Below are 24844 nucleotides of genomic sequence, written 5' to 3'. Positions count from 1 at the left end.
AAAAAAAAAAAAAAAAAAAACAAGGGCAACAAAGTGTAAGTAAATATTTTAAAAAATAATAAAAAATAATTAATAAAAAAAACACCAATCAGTTGGTCAACAACTTGTTTGACTTTGTATGTTAACTCTCTCTTCACCCAAGTTCCAGATGCTAGCATGATGCCAACCGGACTTCCCTGAACAGACAGCTCCAAATGTGTCCTGGAGCTCCGCTTCCCCAGAGCCCCACCCCACAAGAGAAAGAGAAAGGCAGGCTGGGAGTATGGATCAACCTGTCAATGCCCATGTTCAGTGGGGAAGCGATTACAGAAGCCAGACCTTCCACCTTCAGCATCCCACAATGACCTTGAGTCAATACTCCCAGAGGGTTAAAGAACAAGAAAGCTATCAGGGGAGGGGGTGGGATTCCAAGATCTGGTGGTGGGAATTGTGTGGAGTTGTACCCCTCTTATCCTATGGTTTTGTCAATGTTTCCTTTTTATTAAAAAAAAAAAATGCTAATCACTAAACGAAAGCTTTTCCATTAATCAAAGACATATTTAAGTAAATATTCTGGATCTAGTTTTTCATAGAAACTCCATCATTAGAAACTCTTCTGGAATCTAAAGGATGTAACATGTTCAACTCCCAGGAAACGACTTTATAATTCTATACTACCTTAAAGTGGGTTCAGTTAAATGTCAACCTACCAGCAAGAAGAAGTTCAACAGCTGCCAATTCTCCAATATCAAAAAGGTCACTGAGGATAAAAGCCTCTTTAATGAGCTGTTCAGGAAGAAGGCGGGTTCCTTGTTGACCCTGGATGGCAACTCCCTCTGTACTGGCTTTCTGAACCTTCTCGTGTTGTTGAACATTTTTTGGCTACAATGGTAAAAGTCAATAAATAGGATCATGTGTTGAGAATAGTACCTTAGAGACAAGGTTTAAAGTGAAACCTGAAAAACTTTATTCATATAAAGTTAAGCAGGAAACAGACATGGCAAAAAGAAGTATTCATCTTTTCTTTTTTTTAATCAGAATATTGCTTCGCTCTGGCTTCTGGTGGTATAGAAATGAAACCTGGAACCTCAGAGCCTCAAGCATGAGTCTTTTTGCATAAACACTATGTTATTTCCCTCACCTTCTATCAGATATTTTTTTTTCCTTCCAGGGCTATCATTGGGGCTCAGTGCTAGCATTACATAGCCACGACTCCTGGTGGCTTTTCTTTTTTTCTTTTTAATTATTGGATAAGACAGAGAGAAATTGAGAGAGGAGGGGAAGATACAGAAAAAGACAAAACACCTGTAGACCTGCTTCAACACTTGTGAAACATCCCCCTTGCAAGTGGGGAGTGGAGGTTCAAACCTGGATACTAGCACAGGTCCTGGCACTTAGTACTAGGCTAGGACTATGTGCACTTAACCAGGTGCACCACCACCCAGCCCCCAAATAGTTTGTATTTAGACCTTTACTATTTAACATTTTACACCATCATCAACTTTCAGTAATAAATGGAAGCATGAATGGTTGTATGAATTACTAGTGCTAGTGATGATATTTAAAATGTAGTCTTCTGCGTCAACAAGACAGCCCATTTAGATAACGGTGCACTCGCTTTGTCACATGCAAGACCCAGGTTCAAGCCCTGCTCCCCCACCCACAAAGGGAAGCTTTGATGCTATAGTAGTGTCTATCTTTGTCTCTTTCTACCTGAAAAAGTAAACCTTGAGCAGTGATGGTCCAGTGATGACCCCCCCAAAAGTGGTCTCTCTGCTCTGCCATGTGTCCAAGCCAGGATGAAGCCTGGCCCCCAGCACAGAAGGAAACTTCAGCACCATGGTTTCTTTTCCTTTTGCTGCCAGGGTTATCGCTGGGGCTCGGTGCCAGCACTAGGAATGCACTGCTCCTGGTGGCTTTTTTTTTTTTTTTTCATTTCATTGGACAGGACAGAGAGAAATTGAGAGGGGAAGGGAAGATAGAAGGGGGAAGAGAAAAGACAGACACATGCAGACCTGCTTCACTGCTTGTGAAGAGATCCCCCTGCAGGTGGGGAGCAAGGGGCTTGAACTGGGATCTTTGTGTGGGTTCTTGGGCTTCATACTACGCGCGCCTAACCAGGTGAGCTACTGTCTGATCCCCTGCACTATGGTTCCTGTCTCTCTACCCTGCTGCTTCTGTCAGTTCACAGCAGTGAAGTCCCCAGAAATGAGCAAGAACATAAAATACAATAAAACGCTGTCATCCTCAAAAAAGCTTACTTAGTTCAAATATTTAACAAACGACATATAATATAAAACTACTCAATGGATGAATCACAAAACTTTAGAAATTTATACTTTGTGGTCCAGGAGGTGGCACAGTAGATAAAGCATTGGACTCTCAAGCATGAGGTCCTGAGTTCAATCCCCGGCAGCACATGTACCAGAGTAATATCTGGTTCTTTCTCTCTCCTCCTATCTTTCTCATGAATAAATAAATAAAATATTTAAAAAAAAAAAGAAATTTATACTTTGAGGTGATCAGGCACTGGCTCATCCAGTTAAGCACACAAGTTACATGGGTTTAAGGCCCTGCTCCCCACCTATAGGGAGGTATGCTTCATGAACAGTGAAGCAGGTCTGTAGTTGTCTATCTTTCCCCACCCCCTCTCAATTTCTCTCCATCCAAAATAGAAAGGAAAAAAAAAGAAAGAAAGGAAAAATAACTGCTGGGAGTAGTGGTTCGTAGGGCAAGCAGTGAGCCTTAGCAATAAAAAATAAATTTACAACTTGAAAAAGGTCACAAAGGTCATTTAACAAAACTTCTTCATAGCAAAAAGGAAAATTGATGTCCAGAAAAGGTGGGTGACTTGCCTGTGGTGACACAAATCCTTTTTAATAGTTTTACTTATTCTTGGACAGAGACAGAAATGGGGGAGGGGGGCTATTGAAGAAAGAGATAGACAGCTGCAGCCCTGCTTCACCACTTGTGAAGCTTTTGCCCTGCAGGTGGGGACCAGGGGCTTGAACCTGTGTCCTTGCTCACTGTAACGTGAGCACTTGACCAGGTGCGCCACCCCCGGCCCCTGGTAATACAAATCTTTTGTAATAGAGTCAAAACTGGAACTCAGCTCAACTAGTTCTTAGGCTAGAGCTCTTTCTACTCAGAGAAGCGGGGGGAAATCAAGAAGTAAAAACAAAAAATAATAAAGCCATCAAGGGTTCTTAAATGATCTTATTAGTCTATAAATGAAAACTGTCAAACAACAGAGGAAAGAGTTTCCAAATATGAATCTCCTCCACTGAAGTGCTCTATTTATTCCTGGTTGAGAAGGATTTCATGATGCGATGTAAGAATTAATGAGATGAGTTGTAAGAATACTGAGATGTAAGAATTAATCAGTTCAGCTAACACAACTTGCACAACATCCTGAACAGCTATGCAGAAAAAGGACCTAAGAAGAAAATAATCAATCTTACTCAGATTAGATTTAATTACCATATACCAGGAATTCCAAGGAGGCTTTTATTTCTGGAATATACTGAACTTCAACTATATTCAAATATTATAATATAATTTAGCTAAAGACAAATACAATACAAATTGATATGGAGAATAAAGAGAAAATAGTAACTGCCACTAGAAAAAATTGCATATTTTTCTTTAAAAATTATAAAGCTTAAATCAATGGATTACACTAAGTTACACATTTCATTTACATGCATTATGAGTATACTTGTTCCTTCAATTCTTTGTTTAAAAAACTAAATCCGAGAAGCAAAAGAGAAAATTTCCTACTGGGTTTCTGAACAATGAGATGAAGTCAGGTTTGTGTTTCTTCAAAATCATGTCAAGAACATGGACAGCTTCAGGTTGTCTTCTCCAAAGAGCATTTCCCACTGTTTGCCAAATGTCTTTGTAAGGACCCCACAGACTAGCAGCTGAAAGAAAAAATAAACAAAAATCAGCATCAAATAAAATAACTTTGGAAGACAATATAAGGTTATTATCTACATATTTTAGGCATGCTTACAGCTACTCTCAAGTATAAAGAGCATTTAAGTATACCTGTAAGAGATGGTTCATCTGGCATGTTTATTTCATAAAAATAAATAGTGGGGCAGGAGGGAGGGGTCAGGAAGTGACACACCGGGTTAAGCGCATACAGCACAGAGAGCAAGGATCCCAGTTCAAGCTACTGGCTCCCCACCTGCAACGGGGGGGGGGGGGGGGGGCACTTCACAAGCGGTGAAGCAGGTCTGCAGGTGTCTTTCTTTCTCTCTCCCTCTAAAAAATGGCCACCAGGAGCAGTGGATTCATAGTGTCGGCACCAAGCCACAGCAATAACCCTGGAGGCAATAAATAAATATTCTATGTCAGGCCATGGAGGTGGTAGAACACAGGATTTGTATGTGAGACCTCAACTTCAGTCCCTGGCACATATGCTTAAGTGATGCCCTCACTCTCCCTCTTACTCTCGCTTACACATAATTAACTTTTTTTTTTTTTTTTAGTTTTTTGTTTTTGTAGAGGTGAGACAGAAAGACACCTGCAGCACTGCTTCACTGCTTGTGAAGTTCCCCTGCAGGTGGAGGCTGAGAGCTTGAACCCACGTCCTTGGGGATAGTAACATCACTCAACTGGATGTGCCACAACTGGCCCCCAATATATATATATATTTTTTTTTTTAATTACAATTGCATGTTGTGTTTGGAGAAGTGATCAGTGCTTAGAGCATTTTCTTTCAAACCTATGGCTCCAGGTTCAATCCCCAGCACTGCATATGGACAGAGAGGAGCTCTAGTCTTTCTCAAAGCTCTCATTAAAAAAATAAGCCTTAAGGAATATAGTTAGACATACGTACAAGCTAAACATAGATATAAAAGCACATTTGGAATTCCTAAACAACAATGTAAACATCATTTTGACTAACTTCATATAACAAAAAGCAAATAATGACTTAAATTGCTGAATCTGATTTTGCTATTTTATTAACTATGTTACTTTGAGAGAGAAAAGAATCCCTTTAAGGGGGCCAGGCAATGGCACACCTGGTTAAGTGCACAAGGACCCAGGTTCAAGCCCCTGGTCCCCACCTGCAGAGGGAAAGCTTCACGAGTGGTGAAGCAGGCCTGCAGGTGTCTCTCTGTCTCTCTCCCTCTCTATCACCCCCCTTCCCTCTAGATTTCTGCATGTCTCTATCCAATAAATAAATAAAGACAATTTTTTTTAATGTTAAAAAAGAAAAGAATCCCTTTAAACACCTTTCCTTATCTTATCTTGAAGGAAAAACAAAAAGCACACCCTCCACTTCTTGGGGTTGAATGAACTAAATAGGATAAACTGAATAAAACACAGTGCGATCCTTGGTGCAAGTACTCAATAAACTCACATGCTTCCCACTGTTTCCTCTCATGCAAATGAAATGATACAAAGGAGGGAAAAATCAATCTTACATAAAATTTAACAGCTAAAAATAAAGTACTATATTTTGGCTAGGGGACCAGTTATTGAGAAACAGTCTGGAAATATGGAAATGAAATGCATTTTCATTTGTAAAGATAACAGAAATAGGGCATCAAGACACACCCAACATCACACTGGATAAGTAGGATGTGGACCTAGATAGTCTGGCATCAGAGTATGCCTTTACTAAGCTTTCCTGCTTCTATATATAACAGTTAGAAAATGGAAATGTTTAGGAAGATGAATGTGGGCATTTCGGGCATATCTGATAGTCAGGTCAAGTGAAGAAACTTTTGGACATACCTGAGCAAATTCATCTATTCTCAGACAAATTTGGTGGCGTACCTGGTTGAGCGCACATGTTACGACACGCAAGAACCAAGGTTCAGGGAGTTGGGCTGTAGCGCAGCGGGTTAAGTGCAGGTGGCGCAAAGCACAAGGACCGGCATAAGGATCCTGGTTCGAACCCTGGCTCCCCACCTGCAGGGGAGTCGCTTCACAGGCGGTGAAGCAGGTCTGCAGATGTCTATCTTTCTCTCCTCCTCTCTGTCTTCCACTCCTCTCTCCATTTCTAATAACTACAACAATAAAACAACAAGGGCAACAAAAGGGAATAAATAAATTAAATAATTTTTTTTTAAAGTCTTTAAAAAAATTGAAAAAAAAAAAGAACCAAGGTTCAAGCCCCTGGTCTCCACCTGCAGGGGGGAAGCTTTGCAAGTGGTTAAGCAGTGCTGCAGGTGTCTCTGTCTCTCTACCTCTCTGTGGCCCCCTTTCTTTTCAATTTCTGGCTGTCTCTATCCAACAAATAAAGATAATTTTAAAAATTTAAAAAGTTACAACTACATATGGTATATTTAAAAAATATTTAAACACCATCAACAAACAATAAACTACCACAGGAGATAAGAGAAACAATCTAGTACTTCAAAAAAGTTTGGGGGATAGATAGCATAGTGGTCATGCAAACAGACTCTCATGTCTGAGACTCCAACGTCCCAGGTCCAACGACGACATCAATAACAACAACAATAACTCCAACAACAATAAAACAACAAGGGCAGTGGTACAGGCAGTGGCGCAGTGGATAAAGCACTGGACTCTCAAGCATGAAGTCCTTAGTTCAAACCCCGGCAGCACATATACTAGAATGATGACTGGTTCTTTCTCTCTCTCTCCTATCATTTCTCATGAATAAATAAAATCTTAAAAAAAAAAAAAGGGCAACAAAAGGGAATAAATAAATAGCTTTTTAAAATCTTAAAAAAAATGTCTCTTGGATTTAGTAAAACAGAAAAGCAAGTTGACCTCAGTGAGAGCTGTTTAGAAGCCTGGTTAGAGGAAGAAGAGTCATGAAAAAGGAGACAATGATACTAAGAAATCTTTTTTTTTTTTTTGCCTCCAAGGTTATTGCTGGGGCTCAGTGCGTGCATCATGAATCCACTGCTCCTGGAGGCCATATTTCCCCCTTTTGTTGCCCTTGTTGTTGTAGCCTTGTTGTGGCTATTATTATTATTGATAGTTTTATTGTTGGATAGGACAGAGAGAAATGGAGAGAGAAGGGGAAGGCAGAGAGGGGGAGAGAAAGATAGACACCTGCAGACCTGCTTCACCGCCTGTGAAGCGACTCCCCTGCAGGTGGGAAGCCGGGGGCTCAAACCAGGTCAGTCCTTGCACTTGGCGCCACATGCACTTAACCCGCTGCGCTACCACCAACCCCCCCTAAGAAATCATTTAAAAGGTTTGAGTGCAAAAACCAAAAAGGGAAAGAAAGAAAACAAGGACAGTAACTGAACTTTGAGATCAAGATAAGATGGGTAGATGAGTGGAAAATAACAGGCATAAATTAATACGGAGGACAGCATAAAGTGTGGGACTGACCTTATAAATAAAGGGAGAAGCTTCCCCCTATAGGTGGGGGGATGAGGACTTGAACCTGGGTCTTTGCACACAATAATGTGTGCAATCAACCAGGTGCACTACCACCCAACCTGTTATCATTATTATTTTATCCATGTTTTTTTCTCATAAAAAGCAGAGAGGCAGTGAGCAAACAGTAAAAGACACCACTATATGCAAGTTTCCTTCAGTGCAATGAAGGCCAGGCTTGAACCAGCGTCCAGCATATAGCAAAGGAACATACTGTCCAAGGGAGCTATTTGGCTGGCCCAAGATGTTTATTATTTATATACTGGAACAAACATTTTTAAAAAGTATACATCAGGGAGTCAGGTGGTAGCGCAGCAGGTTAAGCACATGTGGCGCAAAGCGCAAGGACTGGTGTAAGGATGCCACTTCAAGCCCCCGGCTCCTCAACTGCAGGGGAGTCCCTTCACAAGTCGTGAAGCAGGTCTGCAGGTGTCTGTCTTTCTCTCCCCCTCTCTGTCTTCCCCTCGTCTCTCCATTTCTCTCTGTCCTATCCAACAATGACAACATCAATAACAATAATAACCACAACAATAAAACAGAGCAACAAAAGGGAATAAATAAATATTTAAAAATCCTTAGAATAAAAGTATAAATCAGTCTTTATTTTCCCCCCCTGGTCATCTCTGGAGCTTCACCATCCCTTCACCACCCTCAAAGGCTGACTTTGTCAGACACCTGGAGAGGCAGAGAAAGACACCATAGCACTGAGAGTTCCTACAGTGGGGGACGGGGTGGCCTGTACATGGCAAAGCAGCACTGACCAACTAAGTTACTTTGTCAGCACCAGTGCAGCCATCTGAAGGTCACTTACACAGTTTCTCCACTAAGCTTCAGAATTTAAAACTGGAAGTTTCTCCCCAGTCCCTGGCAAGCAACACTGTTTGAGTCTGACTACTCTGAATGCCTCCTGTAATTGGACTCATATAGTACTTGTCCGTTTGTGCCTGGCTTATTTCATTTAGCAGAATGCCCTCAAGATATCTCCGTATTTTAGCATATGGTAGGGTTTCCCTTAAGGCTGAATACCATTCCATTGAGTGAGTATATGCTACATTTCTTGTTTATCTGTTAATATTTCATGAGCATCTAGATTGCTTTCTTTTATATATATTTATTTTTCCCTTTTTGTTGCCCTTTTTTATTGTTGTTGATGTCGTCATTGTTGGATGGGACAGAGAGAAATGGAGAGAGGAGGGGAAGACAGAGAGGGGGAGAGAAAGATAGACACCTGCAGACCTGCTTCACCACCTGTGAAGCAACTCCCCTGCAGGTGGGGAGCTGGAGGCTCAAACCAGGATCCTTATGCTGGTCCTTGCGCTTTGTGCCACATACGTTTAATCCACTGCACTACTGACTCCCTCTACATTGCTTTCTTAAAATGTTTCATTGAAATTTTTTAATTTTTTAATATTTATTCTTTTTTGTTGCCCTAGTTGTTTCATTGCTATAGTTATTATTGTTGTTATTGATATTGTTGAATAGGACAGAGAGAAATGGAGAGAGACGGGTAAAACAGTGAGGGGGAGAGAAAAATAGACACCTGCAGACCTGCTTCAACACTTGTGAAGCAACTTCCCTAGAGGTGGGGAACCGAAGCTCGAACCGGGAACCTTACACCAGTCCTTGAGCTTTGCACCACATGTGCTTAACCCGCTGCGCTACCGCCCGACTCCCAAAACATTTTTTTTCTTATGACTCTTATCTTTGAAAAATATTTCCAGTCTCTGGTGAGGTGACTCAGCTTATAACCTGCATACCTGAAGTTCAAAGTTTAGTGTCTGCACCTCATATGTCAGAGTGGTATACTAATTCTCTCTCTAAATAAATAAATATTTAAAAATAAATCAGCATGCTTCCTCTCAATGGTGCCAATTAAATAGTCTTAGAGCAAGGCCTTATTATACAATGTATACTCTTTACAGCTATTGGCAATTACTACCCCTTTTTCTTTCACTGGTTTATGCTATTTTTATAAAAAAAAAACTTTATAATGTTTATTTTAATGAGAAAAGACAGGCACACCAGAGCACTACTCAACTCTGGCTTGTGATGGTGCTGGAGATTGAACCTGGAACCTCAGAGCCTCAGACATGAGTGTTTGCAGAACCACTAATCTCCCCAACTCCTTTTGGTTTATGTTTGGTGATATTAACTTGGGATGTAAGTGCTAAAGAAATGTATGTAAGAGGGAGTTGGGCGGTAGCTCAGTGGGTTAAGCACATGTGGCGCAAAGCGCAAGGACTGGCGTAAGGATCCCGGTTCGAGCCCCCAGCTCCCCGCCTGCAGGGGAGTCGCTTCACAGGCTGTGAAGCAGGTCTGCAGGCGTCTGTCTTTCTCTCTCCCTCTCTGTCTTCTCCTCCCCCCTCCATTTCTCTCTGTCCTATCCAACAACAATGACATCAACAACAATAACTACAAGAACAATAACAACAAGGGTAACAAAAAGGAAATAAACAAAAGAAAAAAAAAAGAAATGTATGTAAGAACACATATGTAACTGAGGTTTGTTTTTGTTTTTGTTTAAGACTGTTTTTGCTTATTAATGAAGAAGAGCACAGGAGAGAGGACAAGAGCATCATTCTGATACATGAACTGCTGAGAATCAAACTTAAGAATGTAATAATTTCCAGGAAGGATTCAGAGGACCTAGTGGGGGTTGTATTGTTAGATGGGAAACTGGGGAATGTTATACATGTACAAACTATTGTATTTACTGTTGAATGTAAAACATTAATTCCCCAATTAAAAAAAATTTTTAATCTAAAAAAAAAAAAGAATGTAATAGTTTACTCACTGCACCACCTGCAAAGCCATGAATGAGTCTTAAACTTTAAATATACTTCTGGGTGGGAATATGGGACAGCAACATCAAGGAAGTAACTTAACTAGCTGTTGCTGAGGACTTATTCTGATGCAGTCTCCGCCCCCAGGTTTTTCTATGCCCCGCTAAATCCTAGAGTGCCCCCTTTCAACCAATCCTGGCTCCGCCCCCAGGTTTTCCTATGCCTCGCTAAATCCTAGAGTGCCCCCTTTCAACCAATCCTGGCTCCGCCCCCAGGTTTTCCTATGCCTCGCTAAATCCTAGAGTGCCCCCTTTCAACCAATCCTGGCCCTACACGTCACCCCTGGTTGTCGCCCAATAAAAAGCCCCCTCACCCCTCCCCTCGCTCTCTCTGGGCTCTCGGCTCTCCCTCTCTGAGGTCTCGCTCCCTGCTCTCCCCCCGTGGTCGGCCATTGCTGGCTGGCTCCACGTGGTCTGAACCAAACCTCCCCCCCATCCTATAATAAAGATCTGTGTACCCCTTTGCTCTGGACGTCCGCTCTCTTCTCCGCGGTGCAGCCCGACACCAGACCACCTCAACAACATCTGGCGCCCATCGTGTTCCGTACCCACACCACGCCCGGCCTGAGGTCTCCGAAACCGCCCAGACACAGGTAAGTGGCATCCGCCCACTTCTGTGGCCCCGCGTTTCCCTCCACTATGGGAAATTTCTCGTTTTATGAGGAGGTGTCCCAGTCATTATTTCTTGACCTGGGACAGATTCCCGCTGTCATAAAAGGTTTAATTTTCGCTACCCCTTGGATTTTTTTAACTGTGGTCGCCACTTTCAAGATATGTAAAACGTGGTATGCCATAAGGATAAGTGACCTTGAGGCTGAGGTACGAGAGTTAAATCACATGTGCTTAAGACTTAGACATCCTAAGCGATCAGCGGCTAAACCCAAGAATTCCGTTCCCACAGACACGCACACGTGTTCGGACGCTCCTCCTCTGACCCCACCCCCTTCCGCCGTTCAGGTTTCAGCTCAGCCTGCGTTCCTGAACCCCGCCCCTTCCATCCCGGTTTCAGCTCCACCTGCGTTCCTGAACCCTGCCCCTTCCGTCCCGGTTTCAGCTTCGCCCACGGCCCCTGCCTCCGCGGTTTCAACTCTGCCTGCAGCTTCTGCGTTCCTGAACCCCGCCCCTGCCCCTGCTGTCCCAGTTTCAGCTCCGCCTGCAGCTTCCATTTTCCTGACCCCGCCCCCGGCCCCTGCTGCCGCGGTTTCAGCTCCGCCTGAGGCTTCCTCGTCCCTGACCCCGCCCCCTGCTGATACATCACCATTAAGAGATCTAGTGGCAGAGATACGAGAGCTAAAGGATATTTTTTCAGCATTTAAGGATTTTAAACCATGTGCAGTCCACCCCGGGAGCTCCGTCCCCGTAGATATGCGTTTAGTCTCCCCTGCAGCCACTACAGCAGTTTCTACTGAACTTTCCACTTCTGTAGCTCCCTCTCCCGCGCCACCGGACCAAATCCACACATTCCCGGTAAACTTGGCCCCTTCTAAACAAAACCCTCAGCCGTGGCAGCCATATTCCTCGAAAGAACTTGGAACGCTCAGGCAAGCAGTCAGGGAGGACGGTATGCACTCTCCATGGACCAAGTCCGTTTTGAGAAGCTTTTACCAGCATTTAAATACACCACAAGACTGGAAAGAACTGGCTCGTGCTGCACTCCCAGACCCTCTCTATCTTCAGTGGCAGGCATGTTTCCGCGATGAGTGCTCTAGGCAATCGCAGGAAAATAGTAACAAACAGATAGAATGGAATTCTGATGCTTTGTTTGGAGCAGGAGCTTATGAATCTGGAGCTCAGCAGGCAGAAGCCAGGTTTCCAACTGGTTATTTTGAACAGGTACGCATCTGTGCAACACAAGCATGGGAAAGGGTGACCACACCTGATGTAGATCCATCAGCTCCCATTAACTCTTTTCACCAAGGCTCTGATGAGTCATTGGCGAGCTTCATCTCAAGGGTGAAGAGAAGCTTAGAGAGAAAGGTTTATAATCCTGACGTCCGCACACTACTCCTGCGCTCTATTGTCTGGGAAGGCATGACACCACAATTCCGTCAGGTATGCCTTAATCTTAAACACCTACACCCAGATAATTGGATTCTAGCGACACAGGAGCTTACATCAGGCAATTATGGGACACCCGCTACGACGCAGGTCTATGCAGTTGCCCCACGTAAGCAAAACGGGGCCTGCTTTCAGTGCGGTCGCCAAGGACATTGGCGTAACCAATGTCCTGATAAGTTGCGACCACGCCTCCAGTCAGGGAAACCACGCCTCCAGCCAGAGCAACCCCGCTTTCAGTCAGGGAGCCAGAGACCACGTACTGTTTGTCCAAGATGTCGTAAGGGGTTTCATTGGAAGAGAGATTGTTGGTCCCAATTTCATAAAGATGGTTCGCCCCTGAATGGTACAAATTCGGGGCCTGAGATTTTGTGGACCACTCCTGTTTTAGAACAAGGTCACCCTTCTATGACAGTAAAGATTGGCAATATTCCTTTTAAATTTTTGATTGACACGGGGGCAGCAAAGACGATTTTAAGGCAAGAAGAGGTTCCCCAAGATTGGGAACTCATCCCTGGACCCAGTTTACATGGAATAGGAGGGATGACAAGAGCATTTTGCACACGAGACTCGCTTATGTGGGAAGACCCAGAAGGTTCTACTGGACACTTCCGCCCTTTGGTAGCTAATATTAGCACCAACTTACTGGGCAGGGATCTTCTGGAGTGTCTTAATGTTAGGATATCCACAGACGCCTCTGCAGAGCGTAAAACTCATTCCCGCGATACCAGGTCTATTCAGCACCCCCAATACTAAATGCCACTGTTCGTAGCCAAACACCCCGCTTAAGCTGGCTTTCTAATGAGCCTGTCTGGGTGGAACAGTGGCCTTTACCTAGGGATAAGCTAAAAATTTTAAAAGAGCTCGTCCGAGAGCAGTTGTCCTTGGGACACATTCGTCATTCTCGAAGCCCATGGAATACTCCTGTCTTTGTGATTAAAAAGCGCTCGGGAAAATGGCGCCTCCTTCAAGATCTCCGTGCAGTAAATAAAACCATGCAGGTCTGGGGCTCCCCCCAAAGGGGTTTGCCTCTTGCTTCTGCAATTCCCACGGGAATCCCAATCATAGCTATTGATATACAAGATTGTTTTTTCTCTATCCCCTTGCATCCGCGAGATTGTAAACGTTTTGCCTTCTCTGTTCCGTCTATTAATAATGCCAGCCCCGCTGACAGATTTGAATGGGTGGTGCTGCCCCAGGGTATGGCCAATAGTCCTACAATTTGTCAGGAGGCTGTTAAATCTGCCCTTGTCCCATATATTCATAAGGGCCTTAATATTTTTCATTATACAGATGATATTTTAATATGGGGAAAATCAGATACAGATCTCTATGCCTTACGTGATTTTCTCATTCCTGCATTAAAGAAAAGCGGCCTTAATGTAGCCCCTGAGAAGATACAGCTAATCCCTCCAATATCCTTCCTAGGTTCAGAGATTTCTCTAACGCAAATTCGTCCCTTAAAACCTAATGTTACCTTCCCTTCTAACCTTACTCTTGCTTCTTTACAAAGTTTTCTAGGAAATTTAAATTGGCTTAGGCAGTATCTCTATCTGCCCACAAGCTGCCTCCAACCACTGTTTGACCTGTTGAAAGGAAACAAACAGCCCTCTTCAAAACGTAAGTTAACTCCCGAGGCCTCCTTGGCACTGGAAAGGGTTAACCAGGCCCTCCAGGACATGCACCTTGTTCGATTCTCCCCCTCCTCTCCAGTAAACCTTCTAATCTTCAACTCCACCCCCACAGTAGTAGGGGCACTGTGGCAAGACCATGGGGTTCTCGAATGGCTTCACACGCCAGTAGGAGGAGCTCCAAGACTCCTCACTGAGATAGATGCGTTAGCATTCATGGTTCGCCAAGGGAGAAATAGGTCTGTGCAGGTCTTAGGGAAAGAACCGGATTTAATCATTCTGCCCTTTTCTCTCACAGATACAGAGTGGCTTATACGCCATCATTCCCGCTTTGCCATAAGCTTCGTGGGGTTTCCAGGACAAATAGATAACCATTTTCCTTCTAATAAATTGATAGCTTCTTTACCTCTTCTGCCTCTACTAGCACCTAAACTTTTCTCTCGGGATCCCATTCCCTCTGCTCCTACAATCTTTACTGATGGCGGAAAAAGGGGAGCTGCTGCCCTTATATATTACCCAGACAAACAATATCCTAAACCTCTCTTTACTGAGCTTCCTGATAATTCCCCTCAGTACAAAGAACTTTATGCTGTTTTTCTTGCACTAAAAGCTGTACCAGAATCCTTCAACCTTTTTTCTGACAGTGTGTATACTGTTAACTTACTTCCATGGCTTGCTCGTTCGTATGTGAAAATTGATGACAACCCACTTTCCCCTCTCTTGATTCAAATCGCCTCTATGCTCTGTTCTCGAACCCAACCACTGTATATTCAACACCTTCGTTCCCACAGCCCTCTTCCTGGTTCCCTGTCCGAAGGGAATGCCGCAGTTGACCGCCTTGCCTCCACAGGAACTTTCCCAGTCTCTGTCTCTGATCCTGCTAATTTTCACTCTCTAACCCATGTTAATCTTAAAGGCCTTCAAGCTCGATTCCCTGATGTTCCTGTACCACAGTTAAAACATATCCTTGCTACATGCTCTTCTTGTGCAAATCTCATAAAGACACCTGCTATCCAGACCCTTGGGGTTAACCCCCGAGGTTTAAAAGCTAATGCTATTTGGCAAATTGATGTCACCCACATACCAAACTTTGGCAAACAAAAATATGTGTTTGTCTCAATTGATACCTTTTCTAAATTTATGTGGGCTACAGCTCAGACAGGAGAAAGTGCTAAAAAGCTTGTAAGCCATATGCTCTCTTGTTTTGCCGTTATGGGGGTCCCATTACTTTTGAAAACAGACAATGCACCTATGTTTTCAAGCAAACAATTTAAAGATTTTTGTTCCCTCTGGAATATTACTCATACCACGGGCATTCCCTACAATCCACAGGGACAAGGCATTGTCGAAAGGGCCCATCAAACACTGAAGGCTCAACTAAATAAAGATAAAGGAGGAACATATCCCCCCAATATCCAGCTAGCAAAAGCCTTAACTACGTTAAATCTCTTTAATATTTACAATAACTCAGCCTTACCCCCTATTATTCTTCACTGGCAAACACCATCTACCCTCCCATCTATTAAGGTGAAATGGAGAGACCCACTCGATAAAGTTTGGAAAGGGCCTGACCCATTATTGACCATGGGAAGGGGTTTCGCATGTATTTTCCCTCAAAATTTCTCTAAACCTGTCTGGGTTCCTGCCCGCCATGTCCGACAATACCCGCAGGATGGCGCTGTTATTCCTGAAGAACAAGAAATACTACAAGAGGACCAGATGCAGGATACATCCCAGGACCCGTAATACGACATGGCAGAACCTGCAAATCTGGCTCACAGAGACCTCTCTCCTACCCTTTCCCTGTATGTCTTATTTTATAACTGGCCAGTTGTTTTTGTGAATGAGTGTGTTAAATGACAAAATTTTTTTTTCTTTTTTTTTGCATGACCCATCTGCTTGGAGTACTCTAAAAGGTTATTGGCCTTATATAAAAATGCTGGACGCAGCCAAAGTTTCTGGAGACGTCCAGAAACATTCCAAAAAATTTTTTTTCTTTCTCCCTCTTTTGAATTTTATATATAGTATTGGTATATATGTAAGTGTTTAGTCTTAAACTGTGTGACTAATGACAGATTTTAAATTGTTTTTAAATAATGTGTTTTTATAACAAAAGTTCTTTTTCCTCCAGTTTGTTATAACTAAATGTTTATGGGTATGTCTCAAGTTTGGTAACACTAACTTAACGGTCAGAAGTGTAACCCTACAGCTACACTTTTACCAGACAAGGTAAATATTAATTGTTAAGGTAACTTACTATTTAGGTAAAAGTCTAAATGTTCAACGTGACTATTCATTCCCAAAACTAAACTATATAAATTTTATATACAGGACACCTTTGAAGGGCCCCCAAAGGTGCCCTGTAAACTATCTTGTGGAAATTAATCCACAACAGATCTGGCATCAATCTGGCACTGTAAACGTTAAAATCATTGTCACGAATATGCGTTAACTCTCTAAGCAATTTGAGTCTGTTTAAAATACATATTTTAGCTAAAATTGGTCTCAAGATCCTGCGGTAGAGGCTGCTACAGGAGGTCACATTAGATGACCTTTTAATAAATCATAAAGAGATTCTAAACCAATTATAATCATCGAGGTACCAACTATAACAAACCTATAACTTGTTACCAGTTCAAATTAACCACGAGAAGCAGATTGTTTGTGTTTCTTTCACAGGAATCCCGGAAAAACCATCTGAACCCCTGCATACCCTGACGTCACTCACTAGATGGCACGACTACCGTGGCACACCCCCCGAAACCCTAGATGTCACTCAACGTGATCTGAAGAACCTGATACACGAATTCCAAGGACAGAACTTTCTTCATGCCTGGTTACCGTTCCTGCTTCTGACCTGCTTGTTACGTGCTGGCAGTTCCAGCTAGCTATCTACAAAAGAGCAACATTCCAACGGCTGACCTCCCTCATGCAGCGTTGCATCCCCTGCCAATTCCTCCCCTAGCCATCTACTTCGGACTGAGACTTGTATCGGACTTTCTGACATACCCTATATACATTTTACACAATTTTAAAGCAGCTTATTTCCCTTCACGCTGCTGGTTTTTCATAGACTAATCCTGAGTAATTCATAGACTTTACAGACTGTTGCCTTGAGGACTATACAATGCCAAATAGCCCCTCTGTTTGGTGGGTCATGCCTCCTGCCGCCCCCTCATTATGTACCCTTGCCCTTTTCCCCACTCAAGCAGGGAATGTTCCTTTACACACCAATCCTTCCCTTCACACCCCACTGACTTTTACTTCTCCCCTTCGTGTCCCTTCCTATTTTGTTATGTCATTTAGGCTTATGTCCAAAAGGTTTCTGCCCCATGATAGTCTTTTATAGACTTTGTACATCTTATGCAATTACTAGATAGAAAGATAGAAAAGATGTAGAGATACTGTGAAGAGATGGTTGAGCAGGCTGCGCTTAAACCTATGAGATGAGTCTCTCCAGGTAAGTCTCTCTCTCTGAAGAGGGGTTGAGCACAGGAGGACATTTAAATCTCACAAGGTTGGCAGCCATTTAAGCCTTCCCTCCTCCACAGAAAGTCCTACATCTTCCCACCTGAGCATGGCATTCCTCTAAAACATTTAAGCATGCTCCATTTTTCTTTACTGTGTCCATTTAGATATAAAGGGATAGGAGGAGATGTTGCTGAGGACTTATTCTGATGCAGTCTCCGCCCCCAGGTTTTTCTATGCCCCGCTAAATCCTAGAGTGCCCCCTTTCAACCAATCCTGGCTCCGCCCCCAGGTTTTCCTATGCCTCGCTAAATCCTAGAGTGCCCCCTTTCAACCAATCCTGGCTCCGCCCCCAGGTTTTCCTATGCCTCGCTAAATCCTAGAGTGCCCCCTTTCAACCAATCCTGGCCCTACACGTCACCCCTGGTTGTCGCCCAATAAAAAGCCCCCTCACCCCTCCCCTCGCTCTCTCTGGGCTCTCGGCTCTCCCTCTCTGAGGTCTCGCTCCCTGCTCTCCCCCCGTGGTCGGCCATTGCTGGCTGGCTCCACGTGGTCTGAACCAAACCTCCCCCCCATCCTATAATAAAGATCTGTGTACCCCTTTGCTCTGGACGTCCGCTCTCTTCTCCGCGGTGCAGCCCGACACCAGACCACCTCAACAACAACTAGCAATATCCAGGTAGGTGAAATTTTGTTGCAAAAAAAAAATGAAACAATTTAAATAGGGGGAGGACTTGGACAGAATATTCACCACAGAAGAGATCCAAAAGGCTGAGAAACACATGAAAAAATGCTCCCAGTCTCTGATTGTCAGAGAAATGCAAATCAAGACAACAATGAGATATCACTTCACTCCTGTGAGAATGTCATACATCAGAAAAGGTAACAGCAGCAAATGCTAGAGAGGATGTGGGGTCAAAGGAACCCTCCTGCACTGCTGGTGGGAATGTCAATTGGTCCAACCTCTGTGGAGAACAGTCTGGAGAACTCTCAGAAGGCTAGAAATGGACCTACCCTATGATCCTGCAATTCCTCTCCTGGGGATATATTCTAAGGAACCCAACACATCCATCCAAAAAGATATGTTTTTGGCGGCACAATTTGTAATAGCCAAAACCTGGAAACAACCCAGGTGTCCAACAACAGATGAATGGCTGAGCAAGTTGTGGTCTATATACACAATGGAATACTACTCAGCTGTAAAAAATGGTGACTTCACTGTTTTCAGCCGATCTTGGATGGACCTTGAAAAAATCACGTTGAGTGAAATAAGTCAGAAACAGAAGGATGAATATGGGATGATCTAACTCTCAGGCAGAAGTTGAAAAACAAGATCAGAAAAGAAAACACAAGTAGAACCTGAAATGGAATTGGCGTATTACACCAAAGTAAAAGACTCTGGGGTGGGTGGGTGGGGAGAATACAGGTCCATGAAGGATGATAAATGACATAGTGGGGGTTGTATTGTTAAATGGGAAACTGGGGAATGTTATGCATGTACAAACTATTGTATTTACTGTTGAATGTAAAACATTAATTCCCCAATAAAGAAATAAATTAAAAAAAAAAAAAAGAAACAATTTGTGCTTAAGTAGAGGAATGCAGTAGTTTTAAGTACTTGAAACAGGTTTTGGATTCTTAGCTGTAGAACCATGCGAAAGTTACTGTAATATGTATATATACTTTTTATCTACTTATTCTTAATGAAAGGCACACACAGAGAGCTACCACGCACTGTTCAGCTCTAGCTTAGGAGGCCTCAGGCATGGAAGTCTTTTGCATAACCATTACGATGTCTCCCCCAGCACATAAAAGTTACTTAACCACTTTATCCCTCTTTTGTTTTATTTTTTTAATATTTATTCATTTATTTTCCCTTTTGTTGCCCTTGTTATTTTATTGCTGTAGTTATTATTGTTGTTGATGATGGCATTGTTGGATAGGACAGAGAGAAATGGAGAGAGGAGGGGAAGACAGAGGAGGAAAGAAAGACACCTACAGACCTGCTTCACCGCCTGTGAAGCGACTCCCCTGCAGGTTTGGAGCCGGGCTTGAACCGGGATCCTCACACCAGTCCTTGCGCTCTGCACCCACTGGCTACCGCCTGACTCCCCCTATCCCTCTTTTGAAATAGGGAACAGTCACTAAGATAGCTCAATAGTGGGCAGGGGTAGATAGCATAATGGTTATGCAAATAGACTCTCATGACTGAGGCTCCAAAGTTCCAGGTTCAATCCCCTGCACCACCATAAACCAGAGCTGAGCAGTGCTCTGGCAAAAAAAAAAAAAAAAAAAATCTCAATCATGTGTAGTTTTGCCATAAACATGACCAAAGTTCGAACGCAGCCTCCACCACACTGGAGGATGTTTTGGTGCTGTGCTGTCTTTCCCTCCCTCTCTTCTCTTTTCTTTCTCTCTCTAGCTAACTGAAAAAGATGTGAAACTCCAAGATAATAAAAATTAAATACATAAGAAGGAAAATAAATACCAAAAAATGGGGGAAATGAGATGCTTGATAACAGCTACACCAAAGGGTTATAAGGAAATTAAATGAGATAATCCCAAGCAAAATTGTCCAGTGAATGTAACTAACACATCCTTTCATCATTGCAAATCTTTCTGAAAAGGTTTGATATGAAAAACTCAGCTTTTAGACAGGTTTTCAAGAATATCAATCCGTTTTGGAAAGTAGAACAAATCAGTGAATGCACATAAGGGAGGTAGGGAAAGAAGGAGTGGGGGGGAGGTGGTCCAGAAGGTGTCACAGTAGATAAAGTACTGGACTCTCAGCATGAGATTCTGAGTTCAATCCCTGGCAGCATGCACCAAGGTGATGTCTGGATTGTTCTCTCTTCTCCTGTCTTTCTCATTAATAAATTAATAAAATATTTGAGAGAGAGAAATGATGCCCAGGAAAGCCTATTCTTGAGATTCTCTGTATTTGCTAAACTTCCATGTTCTTTCTAGTACGTACTGAGGGCAGAGGAGATAGCATGATTATGCAGACATTTTCATTCCTGATGCTCCAGCTCCAAAGTGCCAGGCTCAACCCCTCACCCCCCACTCTACCATAAACAAGAGCTGAGCAGTATAAATGTATATATATTTACTTATATACATTTAATTGTATGTACAAACAAATAAAATATATTGAGCAGTCCAGGAGGTGGCGAGGTTCTATCCCTCTCATTTATAAATTCATAAATATATATATAGCATATGTATTAGAGAGAGAGAGAGAGAGAAATCAGGGGGCTGGGTGGTGGCACACCTGGTTGAGCACACATTAGAGTGCACAAGGACTAAGGTTCAAGCCCCTAGTCCCCATCTACGGTAGAAAACTTCCCAAGTGGTGAAGAAGCGCTGCAGGTGTCTGTCTCTCTTCCTTGCTATCTTCCCCATTCCTTTCAATTCTTCTCTGTCTCATTCAAATAAATAAATAATTTTTTTCTGCCTCCAGAGTTATCCCTGCAGTACGAATCCACTGCTCCTGGAGACCATTTTCTCCATTTTGTTGCCCTTGTTGTCACTGTTGTTGGATAGGACAGAGAAATGGAGAGAGGAGGGAAAGACAGAAAGGGGGAAGAGAGAGATAGACACCTGTAGACCTGCTTCACCACTTGTGAAACGACTACCCTGCAGGTGGGGAGCCAGAGGCTCGAACTGGAACCCTTACCCGGATCCTTGTACGTTTAACCCCGCTGCGCTACCACTCAGCCTCCATAAATAAAGTATTTAAGAGAGAGAGAGAAATCAGACCACCACTCTTACTAGGACTGAATCCAAGGCACATCCCCAAAACCAATGCAAATCTTATGCTCTGCTCCTGAGCCACCTCCCAAACTGCTCTTCTCCCTTTTCTTTCTTTTTTCTTTTATTTATTTATTATTAGATAGTATAAGAAACGGCCCATTTGGTTGTAGCCTTTCAATGTCTATTCAGCCCATCTATCTGTGGATGTTTATCGATCCAGTCTGACTACAGACCCCTGACCCTTTCCCGTCTATGTGACTACAACCATGCCCTGTTTTTCTTTAAGGTTAGCTTGGACTTCCCAACCCTTTCCTCACTCACTAGCACACGTCCTTTCCCGCATACATCCTTTCCCGCATACGTCCTTTCCCATCATAGTCACATTATAAGCTTAGACTTCTTGGCCCCCTCCTCACATCCCTTCCCAACCCTTCTCCTGAGCATGGTTAGATGGTGAGCAGATTCCATCTTGCCAAATGGGAAAATGACAGGTTGTTCCTATGTCCTAATAATGTATAAAAAGACCTTGAAGACTGCCCTTGGTGTGCTTGCTGGCTGGCTTACACCCATAAATATATATATATATATATATATATATATATATATATATATATATGACTTTTGCCTTGCTTATGATCTTGGTGTCTGTCCTTGTTTTAAGGCATAGACAGAGTGCATTTTCACAGTTTCCCACAGACAGAGACAGAAAGAAACTGAGAGGGGAAGGGGAGCTAGAGAGGGAGAGACAGAATGACACCTGCAGCCCTGCTTCACCGCCTGTGAGGCTTCCCCTCTTGCAGGTGGGGACCTGGGGCTTGAACCCGGGTCCTTCTGAACAATACCGTGCACGCCTGACACGTGTGCCACCGCCCGGCCCCCCCTCCACTTCTTCCTTTTCAATTTCAATTAGAAAGGGGGGGGTCCGGCGGTAGCGCCGCGGGTTAAGCGTAGGAAGCCAGGGATCCCAGTTGGAGCCCCCGGCTCCCCACCTGCAGGGGAGTCGCTTCACAGGCAGTGAAGCAGGTCTGCAGGTTTCTATCTTTCTCTCCCCTCTGTCTTCCCCTCCTCTCTCCATTTCTCTCTGTCCTATCCAACAACGAACGACATCAACAATAACAGTAATAAGAACCACAACAAGGCTACAACAACAAGGGCAATAAAAGGGGGGGGGGGGGAGTGGCCTCCATGAGCAGTGGGTTCATGGGTGCAAGCACTGAGCCCCAGCAATAACCCTAGAGGCAAAAATAATAATAAAAATAAAATGCTCTGAAGATTGCCTTTGGGGTGCTTGCTGGCTTACACTCTTGCATATATATATATAAACTTTTGCTTTGTTCATGACTCTCGGTGTCTCAGTCCTTATTTAAGGCATAAGAGTGCGTTTCGCACCGTTTCCCACAGATCTACCTGTCTATCTCCCCCCGCCCCGCCCCGCGGTCTCCCGCGTGGCTGCTGTGCCCATGAAATCCCGGCAGCCACTGACACCCCGAGCAGGTGGAAGCTCTCCGCGGTCCTTCTGGTCTCCTGGCCCCGCCCACGCGGCTGCAGCCGAGCATCCAGCAACCGGGTCCAGACAAACGCGCCCCGCAGTGTCGGCGTCCTTAGGGGGGCGGCAACACCTCCCACTTTGAGAATCGCCCAGAGAATCCACTCCAAATCTTCCAGATTCTTTCCTGGCTTCTAAATTCTAACCTTTTCCCCCACCCCAACCCCTGAAGAGCTACAGCTCTGAATGTCAGGATTTTTCCCGGGACGGGCACACCACCCTCACGGAGCAGCGAGACATCTGCTGAGGCTCATGACACCTCCTCCTCGGGTCTGCACGACCCGGGGGGCTCGGCGCCCGCAGGAGCACCCTCGGCCTCCACAAAGGGCTTCCTTGCAGAGGCGGGTTTTCATCCTGCGTCCGGGGCTGGAAAAAAATCATTCTGGGGGTGTGGGGGGGGTGTCTCTGAGCTCATTTCCCAACTCCCGTGAAGCCTGATCAAAGCCGAGTGGAAGACAGACAAGGTGGCGGGGAGTAAGCGGAAGGCGAGGCGAGGCGAGGCTCTGAGCTACGAAAGGCTCATGTAGGAAAGGGACGGGGGGCGCCATGGGCCCAGCCGCCTAGCCTCGGCCCTCGGACCCCGAGTCAGGACCAGAGGCGCGCCATTCAAACTGGGAAGGGGCGGGGCTCTAGCCCCAAGCGCTAGGAGAAGAGAAGGCTCCAGGCACACGTGGGAGCCTGGGATCCGGGGAAGCTTCACAGCCCCGCTTGCTTCCCAAAGAAATCATCGTCGCCCTTTCCCTACAGTTCCCTTCTGCCCCGGCCACACTTACCCGAATTTACCGCCAACAGCGTCGCCATCTTGGAACGTACTAACGGAGCCCTCTGGCCGCACGGAGGCCCCAGAAAAGGGTGAGGCTGCCCGAGGCGACGCCTGAACAGAAAGATACTATGTGACTCCCTGCGACAGGCACGCACGAGCGACCTAAGCTGTACACAAACGTGAGACCCGCACTCGGTGACAGGCGTCAGTTTTAGCTAGAGAATTTACTCGTTCAACAAAGGCGAGGTCAGCCGATTCGGAAACTTGAGGTCCTCAAGGGGAAGCTACAAGCATCATGGGATTTGTAGTTTCTTATGATGGACTACCTGGAAAAGAAAAAGGTATCCTTCGTTATTGAGATGACCCCTATATGTCACGTTATTTTTATAAATAAATAAATAAATAAACCTTTTAAAATATTTATTTTTCTGAAGTGGACATACGGAGAGAAAAATACAAAAAGAGACACCAGGGGCCGGGTGGTGGCGCACCTGGCTGAACATGTGAGCAAGGACACAGGTTCGAGTCCCTGGTCCCACCTGCAGGGGGAAAGCTTCAGGAGTGGTGAAGCAGGGCTGCAGGTGTCTCTCTGTCTCTCTCCCTCTCTGTCAGCCCCTACCCTCTCAATTTCTGGCTCTTTATCCGAGAGAGAGAGAGAGAGAAACCAGAGCACTGTTCAACCCTAGTTTATGGTAATGCAGGGGATTAAACCTGGGACCTTAAAACCTCAGGCATGATATCTTATGCAGAACAATTATGCTATCTTCCTCTCCCCAGTGACAACCCTGGAGGCGAAATAAATATCTTTTAAAAAAAGAAAAGAAAAGAAAATTTCTAATGCTTCCAAAATTATAGTGATGAAATCCAGTGTCAGTAGCTTGTCCAATTCCTACACTCAACCTCCAACTCAGGAGATTATTTTGAAATACTTTCCAAGAATATTTCACAGATACTAAATAATTAGGAAGTGGAAGATAGCATAATGCTTATGCAAAACAGACTCTTATCCCTAAGGCTCGGAGGTCCCAGGTTTAATCCTCCACACCACTGTTACTTTTTATTAAGTAGGGCTCCGGTTAAAAAAAAAAAAAAAAAAAAGAGTCCGGCAGTAGCACAACGGGTTAAGCGCACATGGCTTGAAGCGCAAGAGCCAGCTTCAGGAACTGGGTTCCAGCCCCCGGCTCCCCACTTGCAGGGGCGTGGGAGTCGCTTCACAAGCGGTGAAGCAGGTCTGCAGGTGTCTATCTTTCTCTCTCCCTCTGTCTCCCCTCCTCTCTCCATTTCTCTCTGTCCTAACAACGACTACATCAATAACAACAAAATTTTTAAAAGGGCAACAAAAGGGAAAATAAATTAAATAAATTTTAAAAAAACAAATAAGAAGAGGGAGTCTGGTGGTAGAGCAGCGGGTTAAGCGCAGGTGGCGCAAA

At 44.2% G+C, this 24844-nt stretch overlaps 1 protein-coding gene across 2 annotated transcripts in view; it reads right to left on the bottom strand.

The window, feature by feature from the left end:
* The window catches only part of NUP205 (nucleoporin 205), a 119931-nt gene extending 96431 nt beyond the window's left edge, over positions 1–23500 (bottom strand). For both annotated transcript variants that reach the window (XM_060196635.1, XM_060196637.1), the window contains exons 1-3: positions 23425–23500; positions 3760–3902; positions 690–861 (exon numbers count right to left, since the gene is read on the bottom strand). In XM_060196635.1, the coding sequence (XP_060052618.1) occupies positions 690–861; positions 3760–3902; positions 23425–23452 (343 nt within the window). In that variant the 5' untranslated portion in view covers positions 23453–23500. The remainder of the gene's footprint in view (positions 1–689; positions 862–3759; positions 3903–23424) is intronic.
* Between the last annotated feature and the right edge of the window lie 1344 nt (positions 23501–24844).

Source organism: Erinaceus europaeus, chromosome 8, assembly GCF_950295315.1.
Source record: "Erinaceus europaeus chromosome 8, mEriEur2.1, whole genome shotgun sequence".
Classification (NCBI taxonomy): domain Eukaryota; kingdom Metazoa; phylum Chordata; class Mammalia; order Eulipotyphla; family Erinaceidae; genus Erinaceus; species Erinaceus europaeus.
Note: the sequence above shows the minus strand (reverse complement) of the source record. Positions and strands in the feature narration are given on the sequence as shown.